This window comes from Lutjanus erythropterus, chromosome 8, assembly GCF_056507025.1.
Source record: "Lutjanus erythropterus isolate fLutEry1 chromosome 8, fLutEry1.hap2, whole genome shotgun sequence".
NCBI classification, from domain to species: Eukaryota; Metazoa; Chordata; class Actinopteri; order Lutjaniformes; family Lutjanidae; genus Lutjanus; species Lutjanus erythropterus.
The window spans coordinates 15254528-15276989 of NC_139324.1; the positions used below are offsets into that span (position 1 = coordinate 15254528).

Here is a 22462-nt window from a genome sequence, read left to right on the forward strand (position 1 = left end):
CCAAAAATCAGGGGCTCAAAAAAGAAAAGCCAGTGTACAAAGGGAACAAGTGCAGAGAGGCAACATCCAAATTTATGGACAAAAACAAGTTTTGAACAAACAGGCAAAGAACAAAGTGACAAAGTTGAGGAGCAAAGCAGACATAGCAAATAAAAGTTTAGCTATCTTAACATTAACCTAGCACATTTACTTAACTAGATTTTTACGAAAGATGCCTCATAATGGCATCCTGCTGGAATAGCTGTGGATGAGGGGCCAAATTGGAAAAATTTTGTCCCCTCGTCCACAGTTGACCCCTCATTCAGCCCCTCTTCCAAACAGCAACTGTCCAATCGTAGATTAATGATAAAAAAATGCTGTGTAATCCCACATAAAGTGGGACACCTGTTCCTCTACATGTAACTTTACATATATCAGACCCTTTCATGGGTTGAAATGTTAAAAAGTCAACTGGAGATGGACTTCTCAGGAGTCATTAACTTACGTTAGCCAGCTACACTTGTAGCTTGTGTTTTGTTGGTACAAGAACATCCAGGATGTTTTCATGATACTGATAAGAGACACTGTAGATTTAACTGTTTGTACTCACTTTTGTTCCACTATCTTCAAATCAGATCTAAAGTACAATTAATGCAAATACATGTGCACATGATGCATTTCCCTCCATGTACTTACAGTAATAAAATAATTCCTGACACTGCTGATTTCCACCTGTGTCATGTACCTTTGATCACCAAACCCTGAGGACAGATCGCACAGGGCCGTCGCCTCCTGAGACATTCCTGACACGAGACACTGTTAAATAACTCAGCCTTTAGGCTCACCTTTGGCCTGTCAAAGTCCCTGCAGGCAGAGGGAGATGAGGAGGTGGAGGGAGAGGAGGGAAGGAGGAGAAGGAAGGAGGAGGAGGACAGGTTGAAGATAATAGTTAACAGCTAAGCAGTGACAGGTGAGCTCCTCCTTTGGACTGGGACGCTGAGCAGACGAGCTGGTGAGTTTAATTTAAGAAACATTTTGCTGTATGTAGTTTGACCCGAGATTTATATTCACATATCTGACAACTTTTGTATATAACGGGGGGGGGGAGTATATAAAGGCTCATTTCAGCTTGCTAAAAATATTCAACATCTCATACAACAGTGGCTCCTAATCAAGGGGTCGGCCTGAAGGGTTATGACATAGTGAGCAGGCAGGGAAACAGGAAAAACATATATTCTTTTATTTTTTTTTGAGACTTTCCTCTAATCTATGCTTTTTTTCTTGTAAATGACTGGATGATCAGATTGGGTCGGATAACTTGAAAATGAAGTCAGTTACTAAATACAAATTCTACTAGGTTTGTGTAGTCTGATTACATAATCCCGATTACATAATCCATTATTACCAAATTTCTGTTAACCACATCTTTGGGCACATCTTTACAAATTTGCATTGAGCAGCCGAGCACTGTTTAAGCCCACTGAACTTTATTTTAAATTCTTTCATCAGTTCATTTTATTTCAGTGTTGGGAAAATGTTTATAGGATCTTCTGTATATATGTATAAATTTAACACTAGAAGTGCCAGAATTCCCAAAACTGCTAGAATAGCAGTAAGCAGCCATTTTGACCTTTGGCGTCCAAACTCTATTATCTCTAATGATAAATACCAGAGTAAGAGATTAATTCATTTATTCTGTCAGTTTACCTTTTTAAAAATGAAATGACACCAAAATGTAAAGTTTGTAAAATGTATTTATATATTTATCAATACGCATGCCATCGCATGTAGTAAACCTGACTGCATATTTTCACAGCAGTAGGATAATAACCATTAGTGATCCAATTAAAATTTTAGATTAATCTAGAGTTACTCAGAGCAATAAACAGCTAAATGTATTAACTGTGATTTAATTGTAATTTTAACATTAGTAATAACAAATTTATACCAAAATAATATCTGAAAAAAAACAAAACCAAAAAGTGGAAACATTGCATTGACAGTAGGGTTACTTTCTTTTAAAATCTTAGCGCTTTAACACAAAAGAGTTATAGGTGCTGAGATTTTAAAAAAATGTTACAACCGTTCCTGGTCTTTATCATTTGTATTTTAGTCTCGGAAAATTGGAAATCAAGACCACTTGTGATGTTTTATTGTCAGAGACAATGATAATTGCTAAGCAACCAAGATGCACCTCCAACTATTCAAAAATAACAATAAAACAGGTTAAAAAATGATCATATTTTGTTTGCCTTATAAAAAAAAACATAAAAAAACAAAAATGCAGTGTTTGAATACATTTGTTGTTTAGAGTCAGTGTGCTCTTACAGAGCAGTAAAGTCTGTGTACTGAGGTTATTAGTCAGTAACAATAGTTTCTTTCTTTCTTTTGTTCTATTATTGTTTTGACAGCTTTGATGGATATTTGTCATAGTTACAGATTAACACATGAACACACACAGAAACAACACAGACAGAGCTGTCTGACACAAACATTCAGTATCCTACATTAAAATAATGTAACATAATGTCAGTCAGTCAGCACGTACACATCAGCTCACACACACCTGTCCACTTACCGGCACACACATCTTTCACAACTTTCCCGCATGGAAATTATAGTCTAATTAAAGGATTAAAGAGACATTCAAAGTCCAGTCTGTGTTTTAAAGGAGAGTTTGTCATGTCAGTCAGCTGCACCGGCTGCTATTAACCATTAACTTCCTCTAGTGCGCTGAGACATTGAAGATTAACTTTTCATCTGACGCTATCAGCACTTATATGACTCCTTTAGGTCACAGGTAATCTGTTACTTGTTTAAAAGGTGACAGTACTGACAGGAAAAGAGGAAGACAAAAGGTTATAAATAAGTCCAGCTGCAGAGTTGGACCCACAGGCGCAGCAGAGGACTCACAGTGTCCGTACATGGAGAAATGCTCTATTAACTGAGCTACCAGGCCACCAAATTAAAGACTTTCAGACTGTTCTACGACCACTGTAAATGTAATTTAAGGCCTGTTTCACATCCATAACTAGCCAGGGTTCAGACCTTTTAACCCACACACTCCAGTCAGTTGGCTGTTTCTCTAATGAAGTGTAACATGTCAGTCTGATATCAGACCAGTCCATGACCACAAAAAAGTACATGTATGTTTGCCTCAGTGTTTACTGGTTCAATGTTGATTTAATTTTGTAGTATACCATGATTTTTCCCTGACACACATTTAAAAGTTAGACTGAAGTTAATTCAACTTTATAAAAGTAACGTGTACTTCATGATTAAATTTTTACAACATTTCAAAATCCTAAGACATTTGAAGGCCTAAAATTCATTTTATTTGATTTTAGACATTTCAAGACTTAAAGGACCTCGTGTTTTTAATTAGGTCTATTTTATATAATCTTTTATTAAGATTTCATATATATGTTATATTTTTTTTATTTTAGATTATTTAAATAATTTGAATCCTTGTTTACTCTGTGTATGCACTCCTTACATATTTCTCTTGTATTATTCCTTCACATAATTAAGTGGAAGTGTAAAAGCAAATACTCTAAGTCAAAGTGAATTCAAAGGACATAAATGACAGGGTCCCCTGTATATTTTCTATCTTGTAAGGGGTCCTTGGCTGAGAAACCTTTGGTCTACTTCATATATGTTAAGAGTATTTTCTGTTTTATTACATAGATTTTGCAATTGATAGGCTATGGTAATATTTGGAAATAAATGTAATGACATCATCATCATCATCATCATCATCATCATCATCATCATCATCAAACTGTGTTGAATTTAATTTAAAATGCCAAAGGAAAAGAACATTACAACTTATTTTTTGTGTACGTTATTAACCCCCTCCTCCATGTTAGGACATGGCCGGGTACAAGCCGAGGGTGATTTCTCTGACCAAGAGGCCGGGTCATACATTTGGCTTCTTCTTGAGGGTGGAGCGAGGTGAGGAGGGTCACCTGATCCGCTGCCTGGAAATGGGAGGTCCAGCTGAACTGGCTGGTATGAGAGATGGAGACCGCATCCTGCGGGTCAATGGAACATTTGTTGATGGACTGCCCCATTCAGAGGTAATGTGGAATTACTGCAGTGCTTTAATTAAATCAATAAAAACTCCTGGACTGATATGGATGCCCTGAGATGACTACATGTACTGAAGCAAAAGGTTATCAGATGAATAAAAAAAATATAACTGAATACATCAATAAATAATGCTGTTAGTTAAATAATCAATGAAATGCAATGTAAAAAGAAATATAACACCTGACATTTTTCCATTACTACCAATCACTTGACAAAATAAATAAAATTAAAATAATACATTTCAGGTGTGGAACACATTTAATCATTTATCTAATCCCCATGCAAGATTTCCTTATCACCCCATTCAAAATGTTTGTCATATGATAATGAGATGAGCATATCCATGTTATTGGGCAACAACTTTAGCTAAGCACCACTACTTGGACCTTTTGTTTAGAATATTTGACATTAAGGGAAGAGACACGGTTACAGAATGACAGCCCAAGACTTATTTCCATTGTGGTTCTTAATGAAGACAAAAGACTTTGTTAGTGTTAGTTTGCTGGCCATTGCTAAAATGTTTTAGCTTCTATTACAAGAGTGGTGAGAAAAATTAATAACGTTGTGAGGGGAACTGCAGAAAAGATAAATGATTAAATATCTGTCGAGACCCAAAGGAACAATAACAAAACAGATGGGTTGAAATATAAAATGTGAAGCCATTATTATTCAATTCAAATATCAACTAATTGGTGGTGAAGGAAAAAAAAAAAGTGGATATATATATATATATATATATATATATATATATATATATACATATATATATCATGTCATTGTTATGATAGTGTCAGTCTTATGCACACTTCTTTATATTTAGTGTTACTAAGCTTTTTGCTTGTATTCATTTATTTGTTTATTTATTATTACACAGCTTTACTAAATACTCAATTCTGATTGGTCAATTCTAGTTGAGTTCTTTGGCATTCTAAGGCCTGCTATTTCTGTGTAGCACACTGTACGCAGTTGTGATCATAGACTCAACAAAACCATTTTGTGTATGTAATGATAATAATCAAAACCCCTCCGTTTTCCGTCAGGGTTCTACACCACCCCATCACTGCTTTATTTTAAATAAACCCCTGCTCACTGTGCATTATCCCTTGTCTGATAACTTTTTATTAAATTCATTGTCAGTTTTGGGGCTTCATAGGCTGATGGCATTATGCTGTGATAGGCATTGTTCTTAAAATCCATGTGTTTCTGTGGGACAGGTGGTGGACATGGTGAGAAACTGTGGAGCATCCGTCACGTTCCACATCCTGGATGAAACCTCTTACAAGCAGGCCAAAGCACAGGGAGTGAGCCTGTACGGCCCCAGCTCACCAGTGGTCAATGGTGTGGCCAAACACAATCCAAAACCCAAACTCTGCTACATGGTTAAGTCCAGCTCAGGTTTTGGGTTTTCTCTTCGCTCAGTCAAAGGTGAGCTGGCTGGCAAGGCGCCCTTTTTTAATAATTTATGAGTTGTAACTCATGCCTTTAGTAACATTTTCCATTTTTGAACAGATATTGTTAAATATCTTAAATACTGTTATCTATGAAATTTAAAATGGGAACAATTCCAGCTTGAGGTATTTTGACCATGGTCACTGTTGTAAACAATGGTGCAGATTGACTGATAAAATTTGGTACTGAGCAACTTTGTAAACCGTGTCAAAAAAAATCAGCGTTATAGTACCACAGTCTTTTCCTTCCTCTCCAGTCTTTAATGATATTGGTACACTATTTTATTTCAAAAACTTCATTCGGACAAATTAATTGTCAGTCTATGTAATTATACATTTACCTTTCCTCGTCTACCTCCTTCACTCTTTCTCCTGTCCAGCCGTCTTTAAAGCGGTCATTCATCCTTGTGCTGATGTGAGGATGGGTGAAGATCTCCAGTTCACAAAACACTCCCGGAGCTTCAGAGGAAAACAGCGTCCACTAGTTTTAAAATGTCTCATATATCTCAGGGCACGCTGCTTGGGCGAGAGCCTGTGTACCTGTTTCAGGCGTGTGGTGTAAATGGCGTCTTTTTGGGTCAAATTTTAATGTCACCGTTTACAGACACTTGGATTACACCACATGAGCAGTATAGAGACATTTTGGGTTTTTTTCTTTCTTTTTGGGTTCTTTTTTTACATTTTCAAAACTGTTCACCATTCACTTCAATTGTACTGGATTTGGCTGCAACGCTGTTTTCCGCTGAAGCTCCGGGAGTGTTTTGTAAACTGGAGATCTTCACCCATCCTCACATCAGCACAGGGGTGAGTAGATATTGAGTGAAATTTCATTTTTGGGTGAACTATCGCTTTAAGACAGAGTGGGGACAGGCCACCAAAACAGGGACTGTACCTGGATGTATGGTAAAGAGAAAAAAAGTGGCATATTGATAGAGGATGAAGAAAATCAGCCAAAGCAATTTACTAAACCTGATAAGCAAAAGATGTTCTTAACAATGGCTTATGAGTTATCCATCAAGTAGGAGAAAATTCTTTATTATAGAATGGTGGTATGATTGTTATCACACTTAATAGAACTGTCTCTGTAACCTCAGCTTAAATATCTGAATATTTGAATATATCTGCCTTTTTTTCTCCCTGTCTTCTATAACATCTTCTCTAGGCGAGCAGGGTTTGTTCATGTCAGAGGTGATCCTAGGAGGCCTGGCTCACAGGGCGGGGGTCAGAAACAACGACCGCCTGGTAGGGGTCAACGGGGAGAACATCGAAAACTCCACACACGATGAAGTAGTGGACAAGATCAAGCTGACTGGCAGCAGCCTAATGTTTCTGTTGGCTGATGAAGAAACAGTCAAGCACTACGAGAACAAGCGTATAAAGATAGGAGCATGGTTAGCCACGACCAAGTACCTGCCTCACAAGCCACGTTTGATCAACATCACCAAAGGATCTGACGGCTACGGCTTCCTGCTCAAGGAGGAATCCAGTCAAGGAGGCAAGGCTACAATCAATTATTACCAATAAGACATTATTTCACATAAAAGTCAATCATTCAAGTTATTACTTAAGTAAAAGTACATGAGTATTATAATTAAAATGTACTTAAAATATCACATGTAAAAGTATTTGTTCTGCTGATGAAATAATATATTTTACATTATTAGATTATTAATACTGATGAATCAACGTGCTAGTTAGTGGAACTAGTCTTAACTACCTTATACAGCGAAGTTCTGTAGTTTAGTCCAGTGATTCACAGCCCAGGGCTTGGGCCAGCCCCCTAAATTCCTATTAATATTTTAGACATTTTCTCTGGGATTTGATTTTTAGTGAAATATTGAATACTTTGATTTCTCTGGGATTCAAACTGTTATTTAAATTAAACTATCTGAAAAGTTTATGAGGGAAAAGTACTCAGAGGTTGTTGCTGTTTCCTGCATGGGCACTTTGAAAATACAGGCAGTGGATGCTATGATGCCACCTGAAAACAAGCATCTAATGACAGGCTTTTACCCACAGAGTAAATCCAGTGAGTCAGACTAAGTAAGTAAGTAACTAGTAAGTAACTAGTTACTACAGCTATCAAATTAATATAGAGGAGTAAAAACTACAATATATCTCTGAATTGTATGAAGGGGCAAAAAGACTGAGAAAAATCAAGTAAGTACTTCAAAATACAGTGCATAAGTAAAAGTATTTATTTACTGTCCACCACAGCAAATAACTGTTATTTTGACAAAGGAAAACCACAGACAGAAGGCTGCGTTTTAACGATGTGCTCATTAACTTCAGGCCACTTCATCAAGGACATAGACAGAGGCAGCCCAGCTGAAAGGGCAGGCTTGAAGGAAATGGACAGACTAGTGGCTGTGGACAGCGAAGAGGTGGAGAGCTGCAGCCATGAGGAGGTGGTGGACAGGATCAGACGGAGCGGCAACAACTGCTGTCTCCTAGTGGTGGACAAAGACACGGACCAAATGTACAAGCAGGTGAGTCAGGGTGCCACTGACAAACTCCAACATAGACTGCAGACAGGCGTCTATATCATGTCAATGCTTTGTCCCTCACAGGGGAAAGTGTCTCCTATGCTTTTCTGCGAGGAGATGCAGGATTCAAACTCACCGCCCAGTTACACAGAGGCCATAAATTTACCTGCTCCAGTGCGACCATCCACACCTGTTCAAGACAGGAGGGTGGAGGAGCTCAAGCCCAAACTGTGTAAGATGCAGAAGACCTCGGCCGGCTACGGCTTCCACCTAAATGGCATCCAGGGGGTGTGTGGACAGTACATCACTGAGGTAAAAATTACCAGAAGTGGTACCAAATACATATTTTGCAAATCACAAGTCAAGACAGACAAGTTCCAAATTAAGTCCTATGTCACGACAGGTGAGTTCTGAGTCAAGTCCCAAGTCCTAAACTTTGACATTTAAGTGTAAAGAAGTCATAATGTAACACTGAGTTTCCAGTGTCACTGATTGGCAAAGTTTTTGCGACTCTGCAGGTTTTTACCTGTTTTGCAAACTGCAGTTAGTTTTTTGTTGAACACCACATGTCTGAGTTCTTGCAGTGCAGTATTTTTCATCACTATTTCATTTCTATTTCATTTCTTAATTTTTGTTTGCAATTGAGTTTAATTTCAGTTATTTTCCAGAGGGGGCTTGCTTGTTTAAAATTAGGTTTTTTTTTATTGTTAAAAAAATAAGTTTAGTTTATATTAGTTTAAGTGTTAGTTCTAGTTTTTTAAATAATTATATGGGGAATATTTGTCAGGGACAGGCCTAAAGCTAAAACAAAAGACATTTTCTGTAGGCCTATATATTTTTTATTTTTATTTTAGTTAGTTTTGTAAGTTCACAAAATCATTTCAATTAGTTTGTTTTATCTTAAGTGTAGTTTTTAGTTTTATTTCTGTACAGGATTTTTTTTTTTTTGTCCACATCTAGTTTTAGTTTAGTTTTGTTTTTCAGGTATACCTGATGAAGGTCGTCCAGACTGAAGATATTTAAAAAATTAACAGAAAGCAAGACAGTGTGTGGGAGCTTTTTCTGTTTTTCTTCAACTTGAATCTTCCTCCTACGCACCTGTCATACTTTCAGGTGTGCAGAGACCTTTTTTAACAGTTTAGTTTTAGTTAACATTTTAGTTTTAACTTTGTTTCAGGTGGTGAAGAATGGAGCAGCTGACAGGGCAGGTCTGGAGAATGATGACATCGTGGTGGAGGTGAACGGAGTAAATGTGGAGCAGAGCAACCATGAAGAAGTGGTGCAGATAATCCAGAGCAGTGGTAGCTCTCTGGAGATGCTGGTGGCTAAGAAGAGTGTCTATGACCAGCTCAAAGCTAAAGGAGTGACCATCACACGCCTGCTCCTTGGGGAAACATCCTATGTTCAGGTCCACTCTGCAGCCACTCCTCAGATCAGCAGGGAAGAGAGGCATGAGGAAGAGGAGGAGGAGGAGGAGGAGGAGGAGGAGAAAGACAGACCTGAAACCCCCACAGCACCAGCAAGAGAGAGGGTGGGTGGTGCTTTTTAAAGGTCCAGGTGTAAGATTTCAGGGGATCTATTAACACGATATGGGAGAAATGTCATATAATATTCATTATATTAGTTTCATTAGTCTATAATCACCTGAAAATAAGAACTGTTTTCATTACATTAGAATGAGACATTTATATACAGAGGGTGCGGGCCCTTTCCCATGGAGGCTGCCATTAGGCACTGCCATGTTTCTACAGTAGCCCAGAACAGACAAACCAAACATCAGCTTTTGATAGAACCTTTGGCATTTTTCATTAAAAAAAAAAAAAATAGGTGGTCAATGTTATTAGTCACTGTTTCATTTATATTATTAGAATATAAATTTCAGCATCGTGTACCTGCACTGAAGTTGGGAATCTTAACTGGGAAATTCCATCCTATAATTCTGACTGGACTGCAGCACTAGTACAGTCTCATGGCTGCACACTCTTATAGGTGGCCATGTAGTTTACTAAGGGCTAGAATGATTGTATGTGTCATATCAATCCTTGTTCAACTAAAAGGTAGCATAGTAAAACTGTACATTGAGTAAGATAATTGTGATTTTATTTTTCCTCTCTTCCAGTCCTCATCATCCTCATCTGAAGACAGCGTTGACGAGAGACTCTAAGACCACCAAAAGGACCTGTTTCTTGATATGGCTTATGTCAATCTAATGTTGAGCCATTAATCTATCCAATTAATATTATAGGAGTCACAGATATGAAGGAAAGAAACAGAACAAAGACAGTAAAGACGTTTGAAATTCACTGTCAATATTTCAATCATAGCAGAATAGTTGCTTGTATTAAAGGGCTAAGTACAAAACATGTTCCTGATTACTTTTGTCTTCCTTTGATGTAAACAGTAGATCTACTCATAAATGAACTTGTGCAATGATCTGAGTAATGCCTTTCCCAAACCTGAGATTAACAATGTTACTAGGATAACTTAACTTACATTAACAATATTGATGTTGCCAGTAAATATAGTGGACTATATATATATATATATATATATATATATATATATATATATATATATATATATATATATATATATATATATATATATATATATACATATGTATTTTCTCTATGCAAAGACTGCTGCCTTTATTTAATGTTCAAAAAATATAACCTTGTTCTCATTTCTAGAATAAAAGCAAATGAATGACAATTTCCATGAACACAAATAAATGAACACATCTGAACTGACTTTATGGGTATTTGTTTTTGTTCCCAATTACATGTTATATTTTCTTACAAATAACAGCCGCTTCAGGACGGAGATCATGAGTCATACCATGATCTTTCCTTCATACAGTCCATCTACACTTCAGTGAAGTAAAAAAAAAAAAAAACAGGGATGTGCCGTGAACAGTACAGCTCCAGTGTGTTCAGACAAAACAAAGTAAAGATCATTTCAGCCAAAATAATAAAAATTTAAGAGCACAGAAAACAAGGTGTTTGCATTTTTGGAGTAAAATCAAATTCCCAATAGTACTATTTGTTCTGTAAATACTTTAATTCAAGTAAGTCCTCTTTCAAAGTTCTCTCATGTGCTCTGATAGTTCCCCATCCCTTAGATCCACAATTAGCCATTCCTGATTCAGGAACACACAGTCCATATAATCATGTCCCATATAAAAAGAAAAAGTGATTTCTGGATATCACAGAATTCCAGATTCAAAGTCACCCCAGGTGGGAAGACATGCAGTGAATCAGAGAGCCATGTGTTTCTCTGGTGCCTGCTTGTGGGCAAGATAAAGGAAGAGGATGCTGGACAGGGCGCTGACCAGGAAGATGACGTCAAACCAGCGGTGGTAGAAGTTGAACTGCAGCTCTCCCAGAACTTCTGTCACTATGGAGCGATACTCCAGCGGCATGCTCATACGCATCAGCAATACGGATGATACAAAATACATCCCCTGAGACACAGAAAGGAAGTTTTGCTTTATTGTTCTTTGTAGGTAATGTTATTAGACCATTATAAACAGGATGTGTCCAAGTATAAGTATCACAACTTCAATTTAAGACTTTTTAATGCCACTGTTTAATGACATTTAAGGCCAATTTTGTGCTAAAGGATATATAATATTAAAAAAAATAAAGATGCTTGCTTCCAAGTAAATACATACTATATGTGTTCAGTTCAAAATTATTAGTAAGGCAAAATGACAGTAACTATTGAGTTTAAGAACATCTGTCCAAATATGTTTAGTGTGAAAATAACATTTATACTATTTAATATCTCTTATTAAATACTTTGATTGTCAGAAATGAGGCTATATCAGGAAGAAGCCCAATTTCTATGCTAAAAGTCATTCAAACCCTTGTATTATTATTGTGGTTGTGTGTTTTAGTTTGTACATGGATTTTAAATAAGTGAATGGATGCTATCCTGTCTCCTTTAGCCTACAAACATTCTGTTATCATAATGAATCTAGTTGACTACCTTGTGTATATTAGACTTTTTACAGGTCATCTTTTTTCCCAAATATTTGCGGAGTTGGATTATTATTTACTCTGCAATGTTTTCTAAACATTATTTTGCCAAAACTGTCCCTCGTAATTATACTCTGAACAGAGAATACGTGAGGGATGTGCAATGCGAATCATCAGTTCAAGATGAAAGGTGCAACAACATGAACGAGACTTGCTCTGAAATACTGGAGATTAATGGTGAAACAGACGCACTGGAGAGAAGGTTCAAATTAGGTGGTAAGTAAACAGACACAAACTGAGTATAGCAAAAACCTAAAAGACTGTAACAAGCTAAGAGAGGCATTCAAATTCAACTCCTGTTGATTTCAACAAATATTAAATGTACTGGAATTCAAGACTACTTAATACTGTCTAAGGTATTATAATAGTCAATGTGAATTTCAGACTTCAGATTTCAGATTTTTTAAGGTCCCGAAGCCACCATATATACAGCAACACACTCACCATGATCTGAGCAAGGACAAGCACAATGACATTGGAGGACTTGCTGCTTGATATTGCATAGAAGAACTAAAAATGAGAAAGCATTAAATGTCGGGTTAAACAGACATCATTCAAAGAATTCTTACAGATTTATTAACTTCAAGCTCTGTAGGTATTTCAACATGTATGACGTGACAGTTTTACCTTTGTGAGGGTGATGAGTAACCCACGAATGGATGTAACAATTATTATTCCGACCAAGATGAAAGAGATGTGTTGGGACCAAAACTTTACCTGAGACAAGGGGAAGAAAACAAAAGAATATGAAAGGCAAAGCAATGAAAAATCAAGTTAAGTTTATTTATGGAGACCATTTCATACAACAGGTGTCAACTCAATGCGCTTCGGGGAAAAGGGAATTTATAGTAGGGACAGAGGATGACAACCATCAATGTGCATTCATCATTTATTCATTTAAATTTAACATTATGCCATCCCCTGTGAGTGTGAGCTATGAGAACTCAATCAAATAATTGGCTGCGTGGGGAAAAGATTAAAAGCAATCATGACCAGGTTTACTGCTGAGAGAGCAGGCAGAGAGATGATAATGGGCCGGCAATTATCTTTACAGGAGGCCATGCAGTGTGACATGTGACTATTTCTGCAGGTGCGTGCATGTGTGTGTTTGTGTGTGTATGTGTGTATGTGTGTGTATGTGTGTGTCTTACATCAAATTGGATGCCCAAGTAGTTCACTGTAATTTCAATTCCCCTCGTCACTGGATCCGTCTTTCCAACTCGGTCAAACACAATGTTTATAGTGGCCTATGATAGACAGAAAAGGGTTTTATTTTTTAGTTTTTAAATCACAAAAAACAGACCAAATATGATTACATAACAGGGCCAGCAATATCTGTGCGAGAGTGTGAGGGAAAGACACAATGCAAGAATAACAACTGTGAAGGTTCTCACCATGAAGATTTTCCAAACACAATAAATGGAGAAGAAGTAGCCGAGAAAGTTGAAGTATTTCCCCTGGAATGTCTTTGAGTACTCAATTCGCTCCTAAGATAAGGAAGGGTGGTGGTAAAGGATTAACAAATAATTTACTGTACATAAGGGCAAAAGGGTAAGTCCAAGTGAGTGTAGTGTATAGATAAAACTTTTTTTTCACTTATTGGTTCTCAGTCCAGGTCGCAGAAGACTCCTGCTTTCAGATAAACAATGTAATCAGGAATTAATTTGTGTGACAACCATTGATATATAAATGATATGAGTGGCTGAAAAAGGATATTTTCATCTGATCTGTATGAATTGTGTGATTAGCTGAGAGCAAACCTGACAGCATACTATCAGAATTTTTTAAATTAATTCTTAACTTTCTTTTATGACGTTATGTGATTACTATTATTAATATTATACTATTATATTGCTATTATTTATGTCACACATGATACCATATAGACTACATATTTAAAGAAGAATTTGAAAATGTAAATGCCAGTTGTCAGAACATAAAAATAAATATCTGTTAAGCTTTAAAAATCAATACTTGATAGTCTGTCAATGGCAAAGGCATCAGTGCTCCTCAGTGTGCTCTGACTGTGTCCCCGTTACTGGGAGGGCAGACCACAAACACAAACTGACTTGCGTGACAACTGAGGGGAAACACAAACAAGCATCCACACCTGTACCATGGTGAAGAGCTGATAAAGCCCCAAACTGATAACGGTCAGCAAGTGAGAATTTGTTTTGGGAGACGAGCCTCTGTTGACTGATAATCAGGAGGGACAAACAGTCCTTGGTAGTCAAAGAAACCACATTATACTTCAACTGAGCCTTTACAGGAGTCATAAAATAATCAGAGCTATCTCCTGTGCAAGTGAAGACCCATACAACAGTTTAAATACGCTTTAAACTGTGATAACAGATTTTGTTAGTTAGTTTGTTTTTTATTGTGTGACTCTGGCAAATCTAAATGGACCTTTTAAAACACTGGAGTCACACAATGACACAAACAAGCTAACTGAGTGAAGCAGAGACCTGCAACGTCTGTGTTCTGTGAAGAGTCTAGTTTGGAGAGAATGATATTTGGGTTATATAACAGCAGTTTCCTGTCAGAAAAGGTCTGATGGCAAGGTAAAGCAGTGAAAATATCCTAAATATAATGTACAATTTAACTGATGCATGCACATGTGTTACCTTGGTGGCTTGCAGGTCCACAGTCTCAAGAAAGAGTTGTCGACTCAGCTCCTCTAGAGCATCAACCTCCTGCTGGATCAGAGAGAGGTCTGGAGGGCAGAAGTTAAGGTTGACATCTACTACAAATACTGTAGATCAGTGTTTCCAAAAGTGTGGGTTGCAGCCCACCTTTTGGGCCATGAAGGCCCAAAGGGTGGGCCTTGAGAGAAAGAAAAATAAAATAAAAATACACTGTTTTTAAGTTCAGTTTTATCAAGTTTTACATTACCATAAAATACATATGATTCATTTTTTTAAGTAATCAGAACTATTAAAACAAAGTCATAGAATTTAAATTATGTGTTACTCTTCATTTAGAAGAACGTATCTTATATGTGATAATTGGTGTGATTAGTTTTGTGTGTTGATCAGAGATGTGATTAAAGGTTTGGGTGGGATGCAGAAGATTTCCAGATTTTAAATTGTGCTGTGGCATTCTTAGGTTTGTGAATGGCTGCTGTAGATAATTAGTACATAATTATCGACAGTTTAAAATGAAGACCTTTTATAATCACGTTCAATATTACTAATAAAAGATACTTTCACTGCCCGTTTGTGTAGAGGTAACACTCTTGATCATGCCCCAGAATCCTGTCTGTTTGTTCTGGTCTTCCCCACGCTGGTACATCTGCCTCCGTGTCATGGCAATTCTACACACACAGAACAAATTGTAGTGGCAAAATAATTTGTTTGATTCATTTAAGTAAAATAAAAAATAAATGCTCGTCTTTACTCACCGTTTCTTCTTGCTGACAATCATGTCCATTGTCTGAAGCAGACGTCTTTCCAGAGCAAGGATGTCACTGTCTGTTACATTTCTATGAAAGTAAAAAAGCGGGAAGCATCACCACAGAGGCAGCATGTGTCATACAAACAGGTATGCAACTGAGGATATTAATGTCAGACGCTGCTGAAGGTAATGTCAGAGAAAACACAAAACTGAGCTTACTGTACCTGAGAAAATAGGACATGTACGTGTAGGGACAGTTGACAGCACCAAACCCAGACAGCAGAGCCATGAGTGTGACTCCAATCACACCAACACGACTGATTAGCTGCTCAATGGACAGGATACCTGAACAAAAGACAACAACAGACTGAAAACAGCCACACTGTTCTTTTACTTTCTTTTCAACACTGTTGAATGACCAGGTAAAGAAATCTCACAATATGAGATACAGTAAAGGCATAAAGGAGTCCAAAACAGATGCGTGCTTACCATGTTTTGGACTCAGGATGGGGAATGGGTCTCCCAACTTCCAGAAGAAATACATGAAGGTAAACCACACCATACAAGCAAACAGAAGCCTCTGTCTCTGCACTACACAGACAAAAAGCAAACAACTTTGTGTGACATGATGTGTGTACTATCTGTAAAACAGCATCATTCATTTGTAGTTAGTGGGAGTAATTTATTGCTAGTGCTTAGCTAATTAGCTACACTCACACAGGCGTATGTTGCTGACAACAAAGTAACCAATGTAGAAAGGCACCACAAAGATTAGAACCAGCAGTATCACATACAGATTCAGCTTCCAGTGGAAATACCTGGAACTGTGGCAAAGACACAAGGGTTAAAATTCTTCATCTGCAACGAACAACAGTACAAATCTTCACTCTACATTTCACAGGAAATGTACTTACCTGCTACTTAAGGCACCCAGAATCTCAAAGATGATGAGCTCAAACATGGTACATGAAAAGGCAAATGTGACAGAGAAAACCACCTGGACGATGTATTGTCGCACCTGTCCACAAACACAAAAACAGACAAATCTTCCAGTGATTCATGTAGGACTACAGCTCTATATGTGATTAGCAGGTGAAGATGCACGCATGTGTTTTTCCTATTGAAATCATTCTTATGTCTGGGCAAGAAGTTAACACATCCATTGCAGTGATCATTCATAACTGAATGCCATGCGAGAACACTGTACCTCATAATCTTTGAACAGCTGTCTCATAAAGAATAACCAGCCAAATCCAAAGAACAGCACCTGTGCAGGATTAAATGGGAGTTATTTGGAGGCACATTATGTTACATTGTCATATTTTTTAATTTAGTAAATGGTCTTTACAAAATTACACTTCTTCTGTCTAAATTTCATTAAGCTAACAGGTTTGGGTAAATACAGAAATCAAATGATCTAACTAGAGTTTTTAAGCAACATCCGCAGTTTTTTTAATATAGGGATTTTTAATGGAAGACATTTTAACATGTCATGGTAGGAAATGCATTGGTGTAAATAAAATGAATGATGGCTAAATTCCATTTAGCTTCCTTAGCTTCAGGGTCTTTGTATTGTGCATGCTTGCTGACAGTCACATTGTCATGGCTTACTTCGACACTTGAATAGAACAGAGCCACTGGTGCTTTACCTACTATACTATAAGCAGTTAAAATGTTTGGTGTGAAAAGGCCTCTTTGTTACACACATTTTAAAATTCTGATATCACCGTTTTAAAACATCACACAATTCTCTTTACAAACTTGTCATCTGACACAAAAGTTAATCCCACATCCAAAATACACTAATGTAACCAAGGTACTACATACATGTCTTAACATTCTCCCACTAGAAAAGGATATCTGTGTCCCACCAAGAATACTTTTTCACTCATAACAAAATTACCTTAAAAGTACAGAAAATAATTAAACATTAGTTATTCCAGTAAACCTGTTTATATACATTAAATTAGGGATGCACACTAAGTATTGGGACCAAAAACTTATTGCCAAATAATGTGAAATTTATATTATTACAATAATTATTATTTATATTCTTAAAATTATAGCCGAGAAATAAAACTATTTTAGTATACGATGAGAGATTATGTCAAAGAATTTAATCTGAATTCTTAGACAAAGTGCTCTATAAAGCCAAAATGTATTAATGAAGTCTTCTGATGTCCTTTACAAGAGAAAATGAATTAACATTTGAAGGGTCATAAGTGATGAGAAATGGTGCGATGAGCAGTAAACACGGTAACATACTAGCTAACTGTTTTCAAGACGTCTTCAGCCAACTGAACTTATAGCAGACTTATTGAAACTTCTTGCAGAACAACAAGAACGCTGTACCTCGAGATAGTGACAGAACTGCGTAGATAATACTTAACATAACGTTACCTTATAACATGCCCTGGATATTCTTGTTCAGTAAAAGAAGTACAGGTTGCAATTTGTCAACTTTCCCAACTTATCATTACCTGTGAGGTGAACATGATAACTGAGTCCACCAGGAACGACATGATGATGTCTGTAAAACACCCTTTAGTCCACAAAAAACTGGTTTTACAGATGTTGCAGGGTCGACGACAGTTTCAGTTCATGCTGCTGTGAAAAAAACAATCACGCTTCAAATATTTTAAACGTTTGTTTTGTTGGTAGTGAGCTCATTTTAGTAGCATTTGTTATTCAGCTGTCATGTTCCAACGGCTACCCATGTAACTACGTCATCAAAATGAGACCAACACACAAACTTCCGTCGCGAAACTGTGACGTCTGACAAAAAAAACTGAAACCGAAGTGACATGCTTTGTGTGTTTCATACAGCACCATATTAAAACATTTCTAAATATACTGTGGAATCATTATAAGACATGAACATGGTTATTTTATTAGACGATGTGAGGATTTTTTTACGGGGTCGTTGTGACTACCAAGTCTAACTGCAGAGGGCGACAAAACAACAAATTACTGATTTTGCTATTTCTGCTTATCACCATCACCACCAAGAACAGCATTACTGCAACATGTAGTACTACTACCACTCAGAGCCAGTCCTGACCTCTATGGGACCCTTAGCAAAATTCTGCTCCTGGGCCCTCTGAACTGACCGGAGAGCAACGTGCACTATTTGCCACACAGTCACACCTGACACCCCAATGCTTCCACTACAATCCCTCCTTCTTTCAAACAGTTTGCTACATCTGTCAGTCAAAGACTAAGTATATCAAGAACAAAATGAGGTACAAAACAAAACAAAAACTAACAAACAAACAAAAAACAATATTGACTGAATAGAATATTTTTGTGAACAGTCTTAAGATAAGTGAATATTGGCATTAACATGAATAAGAAATTTTTGAATAAATAAAATATTAATACTGAAACATAATACTGAGCTTTGGGTCTGCTGTCTGGTAATTAATCAGTTAATTGATTTTAATTTCAATATTTAATTAATCAGTTATCATTGGTGAATGTCAGTCCATTCCATCCTGCAGTGTAATCCACCACTGTAATCAGAGGTGGACTTTAACTAAGCACATTTACTTATTTTATACTTTAGTTAAGTTCCATTTTATCCAACTTTGAGCTTCTACACTACATCCCAGAGGCAAATACTATACTTTTTAATCCACGCTGAAAAAAGGCTGTTTTCTGACTCATTAGAGATACATGTTTCTCACAGGACAATGATGCTACAGATATTTGATGGTCTTATAGACCATGATGCATTGCTTTAGATCTAACTTAATCAAGGAGGTGGCACTGTCCAAATCATCCAACCCACATGAGAAGCCAGACGTAGCTAGTTACTGTAATTATCCAGCAAAACAGAGACACCAGGTGCAGCTATATAAACGCAGGGGTGGGTGTATGGGGTGTATGCAGTGGTGGACAAAGTACTGAACCCCAGTACTTGAGTCAAAGTATAGATACTCCTGGTCAAATATTACTCAACTACAAGTGAAAATTGCTCAGTCAAAATTTTACTTGAGTTAAAGTACTAGAGTTCTTGCTTTTATAAATACTTAAGTATTCAGAAGTACATGTTTTTAAAAATACTTAAATATTCAAAAGTACAAATTGCAAAGTACATTTTCTAAGATCAATACATGCTGTATTATTTTCACGAAGTATTTACAGAAGCTTGTAACTCTCTGAAACCATCTAATGATGCACTGACCTGCTTGTAGAACCACTCTGCTACACAAAGTCTATAGAAACACCTATAAAAACTTCAACATAGAAATACAATCAAAACCAAAAAAGTTTCTGATATAATTGTATTAAAATCACATCATATAATTAGATTGAAGCTAACTGTAAGGAGTTCTCCAAGTCTGTAAAGTAAGTGAAATTTCTTTCTGGCTTCAGAGGCAGTATATACATGAATTATGTTGTATTTTTCACCCGAATAAAAATAATCCAACTTTAAAAGCTACCTGCAATAATGAATAATTATAATAACATCTTGAGATTTAATTTTGTCTTTCTCCTGCCGTCACCATTACCGCTTTTTGTTTGAATGACAGAGGGAGAGCTTGTTTGTTCTTGTTACAGAGAGCGCCTGGACGTATTTCTGCTTTTACATCAGTCCCATTTGAGAGGAGCGACTGTGATTGGTTTCCTTTTGTGAGGAACACAGGATGTGACCAATCACATTTTAGAAAAGAAAAAACAACAACAGCTGACTTCAAAGCTTAGTCGAAAAGTAACAACAACCTTCGTAGAAATGTAGTGGAGTCAAAAGTACAATATTTGACTTTGAAATGTAGTGGAGTGAAAGTAATACGTTTCCAAAAAACAAATACTCAAATAAAGTACAGATACTCAACAAATGTCCAAGTAAATGTACTTCACTACTGTCCACCACTGAGCAGGTCCCATCTTACCCTAACACCCTTTTGCAACCCGCCCTTGACCGTCATCCTGTAAGGGATGAGTGTTCTAGATGGAACACTCAGGCTATGAGCAGGATTGACGCCTGGTCACATCACTGTGATGTCATCAACCGTGACATCATCTGTGATGTCATCATCATGTCACAGTACATGCTGATGCTTTTGAACTGGTGAAATATTCTCTGAGCTCACATAACCTAAAAGAAATATGTGAACTGTAATGTCATCAGTGAGATAATAAAACAGGCCAACCCTTTTATTTGGTTGGGCACCTTGTTCTGTATTAGGCACCCTGCAAAAAAAAAAATAAATAAATAAAAATAAATAAATAAATAAAAGCGGCCTGTATGGCTGTTTCTGACTGGGCGTAGGATTCACGCCTGGTCTAAGTTAGAGGAAGGCTTCAACAGTGTTGGTGCAGCAGGTACCATCTTACCCTAAGACCCCCCTTTGCAACCCGCCCTTGACCGTCATCCTGTAAGGGAACGGGTTGCGTTCAGCCAGAGGAAGGCTTAGACCTTCCTGGTGCAACAGGCCCCTATGAGTGTTCTACACGGAACACTCAGGCTACGAGTACGAACATCGTAGCCACGGGGCCTGTTGGCAACCCGCCCCCCAAGTCATCCTGTAAGGGAGCGGGTTGGCTTGAACTTAGTCTATAATCATCTACTTGACCTATATATACTAACTTTTGCACCTGTGACATCACTGTGACGTCATCAGCTGTGCACATACACACATGTCACAGCACATGCTGATAAACCCTATATATATATATATATATATATATATATATATATATATATATATATATGTATATATGTGTGTGTGTGTGTGTGTGTGTGTGTGTGTGTGTGTGTGTATACATATATATGTATAAAGTATATTTGCAATAAAATTCTAGAATTACTCTAATGGCAATATTTAGAACACAGTGTGCCTTTTGTTCTGTATTATTATTGCAAAATAATAAATTATTCTAAAACTATTAGTAACATGACTAATGTTGTGATACCAAACAGAATCACGCCCAGCACCGTATAATGTAATATAATACGTTCATGTTCAACGGCGCTGCACAAACCCATGATACTGGAAGGTTCCACTGTTGTGTTGACGGTGTGGGTATTACATTCAAAAATCCGTATTTTCACCTACAAAGAGCCATGACACAACTCTTCCGGAGAGGCAAAATACCATAATTAAGTAAATCATACTTGCAGATATGTCTATTCATACCGCAAGTCACTGGCAGTGGTGTATTCATGGTTTAAGAAGTAAAAGCACCCCTACACATTACCATAATGTAAGGATGTGCTTTCCTGACGCGGAAGTGATTTCCAGCTGTCAAACAGATTCTGGTAAATCAGTTTTAGCCCTCGGTTGAAAGGAAAATAACTATCGACGTTACTTCAAAATGGACTGTCCACGCTGGCTGCCTCTGGAGTCGAATCCAGAAGTATGTATAAGTTATTATTTGCAAACTATATGGTTTTACCGAAGTCATTCATTCACGAGCATGTGAAAGCTAGCTAACCTACAGCTAGCAAAGAGAACAAAAGCTGAAGCCGGTGTGGTTGCTTTGATAAATCCAACAGCAGTTTGAATAATATTTTTCTGTCTTTTCGTTTCAGGTCATGACAAAGGTAAGCATTTTCTTGTGTGTTGACTGAACACCAGATTGGTCAGAAAAATCAACGGCAAAGCGACTTGCTGTGGGACAAGGCCTACCCAGCAGCGATGCGAAAATCCAGTGTAACGTTATCTTTCACGAATTCAAATAGTACAAGATTATGTGCTGCTGTCTGGTTAGTAGTGAAAGGTAACAGGCAACGAGGAATTCTACATAAGTATTAACAGAGTTTATTGCTAATTGGTAGCATGGTTAATTATATTGCTTAACATATGTATATATTTAGGTTTTTTTTAACCTTATTTCACGAGCTTCATACGTAGAACAAATAATTACATGGGGTTACATTTCATACATCTGCCCATAACATTTTCTATAATATCTACCTGACAATGTAGCCTCTGACCAGCAGGAAAGATTTACAACGTTAAGAACTCAACTGATGAAATCCCAGATCAATAATCACACTTATTACTGTCCACTGATA

At 37.1% G+C, this 22462-nt stretch overlaps 2 protein-coding genes across 2 annotated transcripts; one reads left to right on the plus strand and one right to left on the minus strand.

Annotated features, from left to right (window-relative positions):
* The first annotated feature begins 881 nt into the window (after positions 1-881).
* Positions 882-10359, plus strand: pdzk1 (PDZ domain containing 1). Its single transcript, XM_084724643.1, has 8 exons — positions 882-991; positions 3849-4058; positions 5286-5496; positions 6682-7014; positions 7812-8008; positions 8090-8317; positions 9183-9536; positions 10125-10359. Exons 2-8 carry the CDS (start codon positions 3852-3854, stop codon positions 10167-10169), a joined length of 1575 nt encoding a protein of 524 aa, XP_084580769.1. The 5' UTR covers positions 882-991; positions 3849-3851; the 3' UTR covers positions 10170-10359.
* A 374-nt stretch (positions 10360-10733) lies between these two features.
* gphra (golgi pH regulator A) lies at positions 10734-18158 on the minus strand. Its single transcript, XM_084724644.1, has 14 exons — positions 17919-18158; positions 16646-16705; positions 16353-16456; positions 16156-16262; positions 15928-16029; positions 15663-15783; positions 15446-15526; positions 15249-15358; positions 14670-14758; positions 13440-13532; positions 13197-13292; positions 12673-12762; positions 12490-12555; positions 10734-11468 (listed from the first exon to the last, which is right to left on the minus strand). Exons 1-14 carry the CDS (start codon positions 17958-17960, stop codon positions 11262-11264), a joined length of 1368 nt encoding a protein of 455 aa, XP_084580770.1. The 5' UTR covers positions 17961-18158; the 3' UTR covers positions 10734-11261.
* Positions 18159-22462: the final 4304 nt, after the last annotated feature.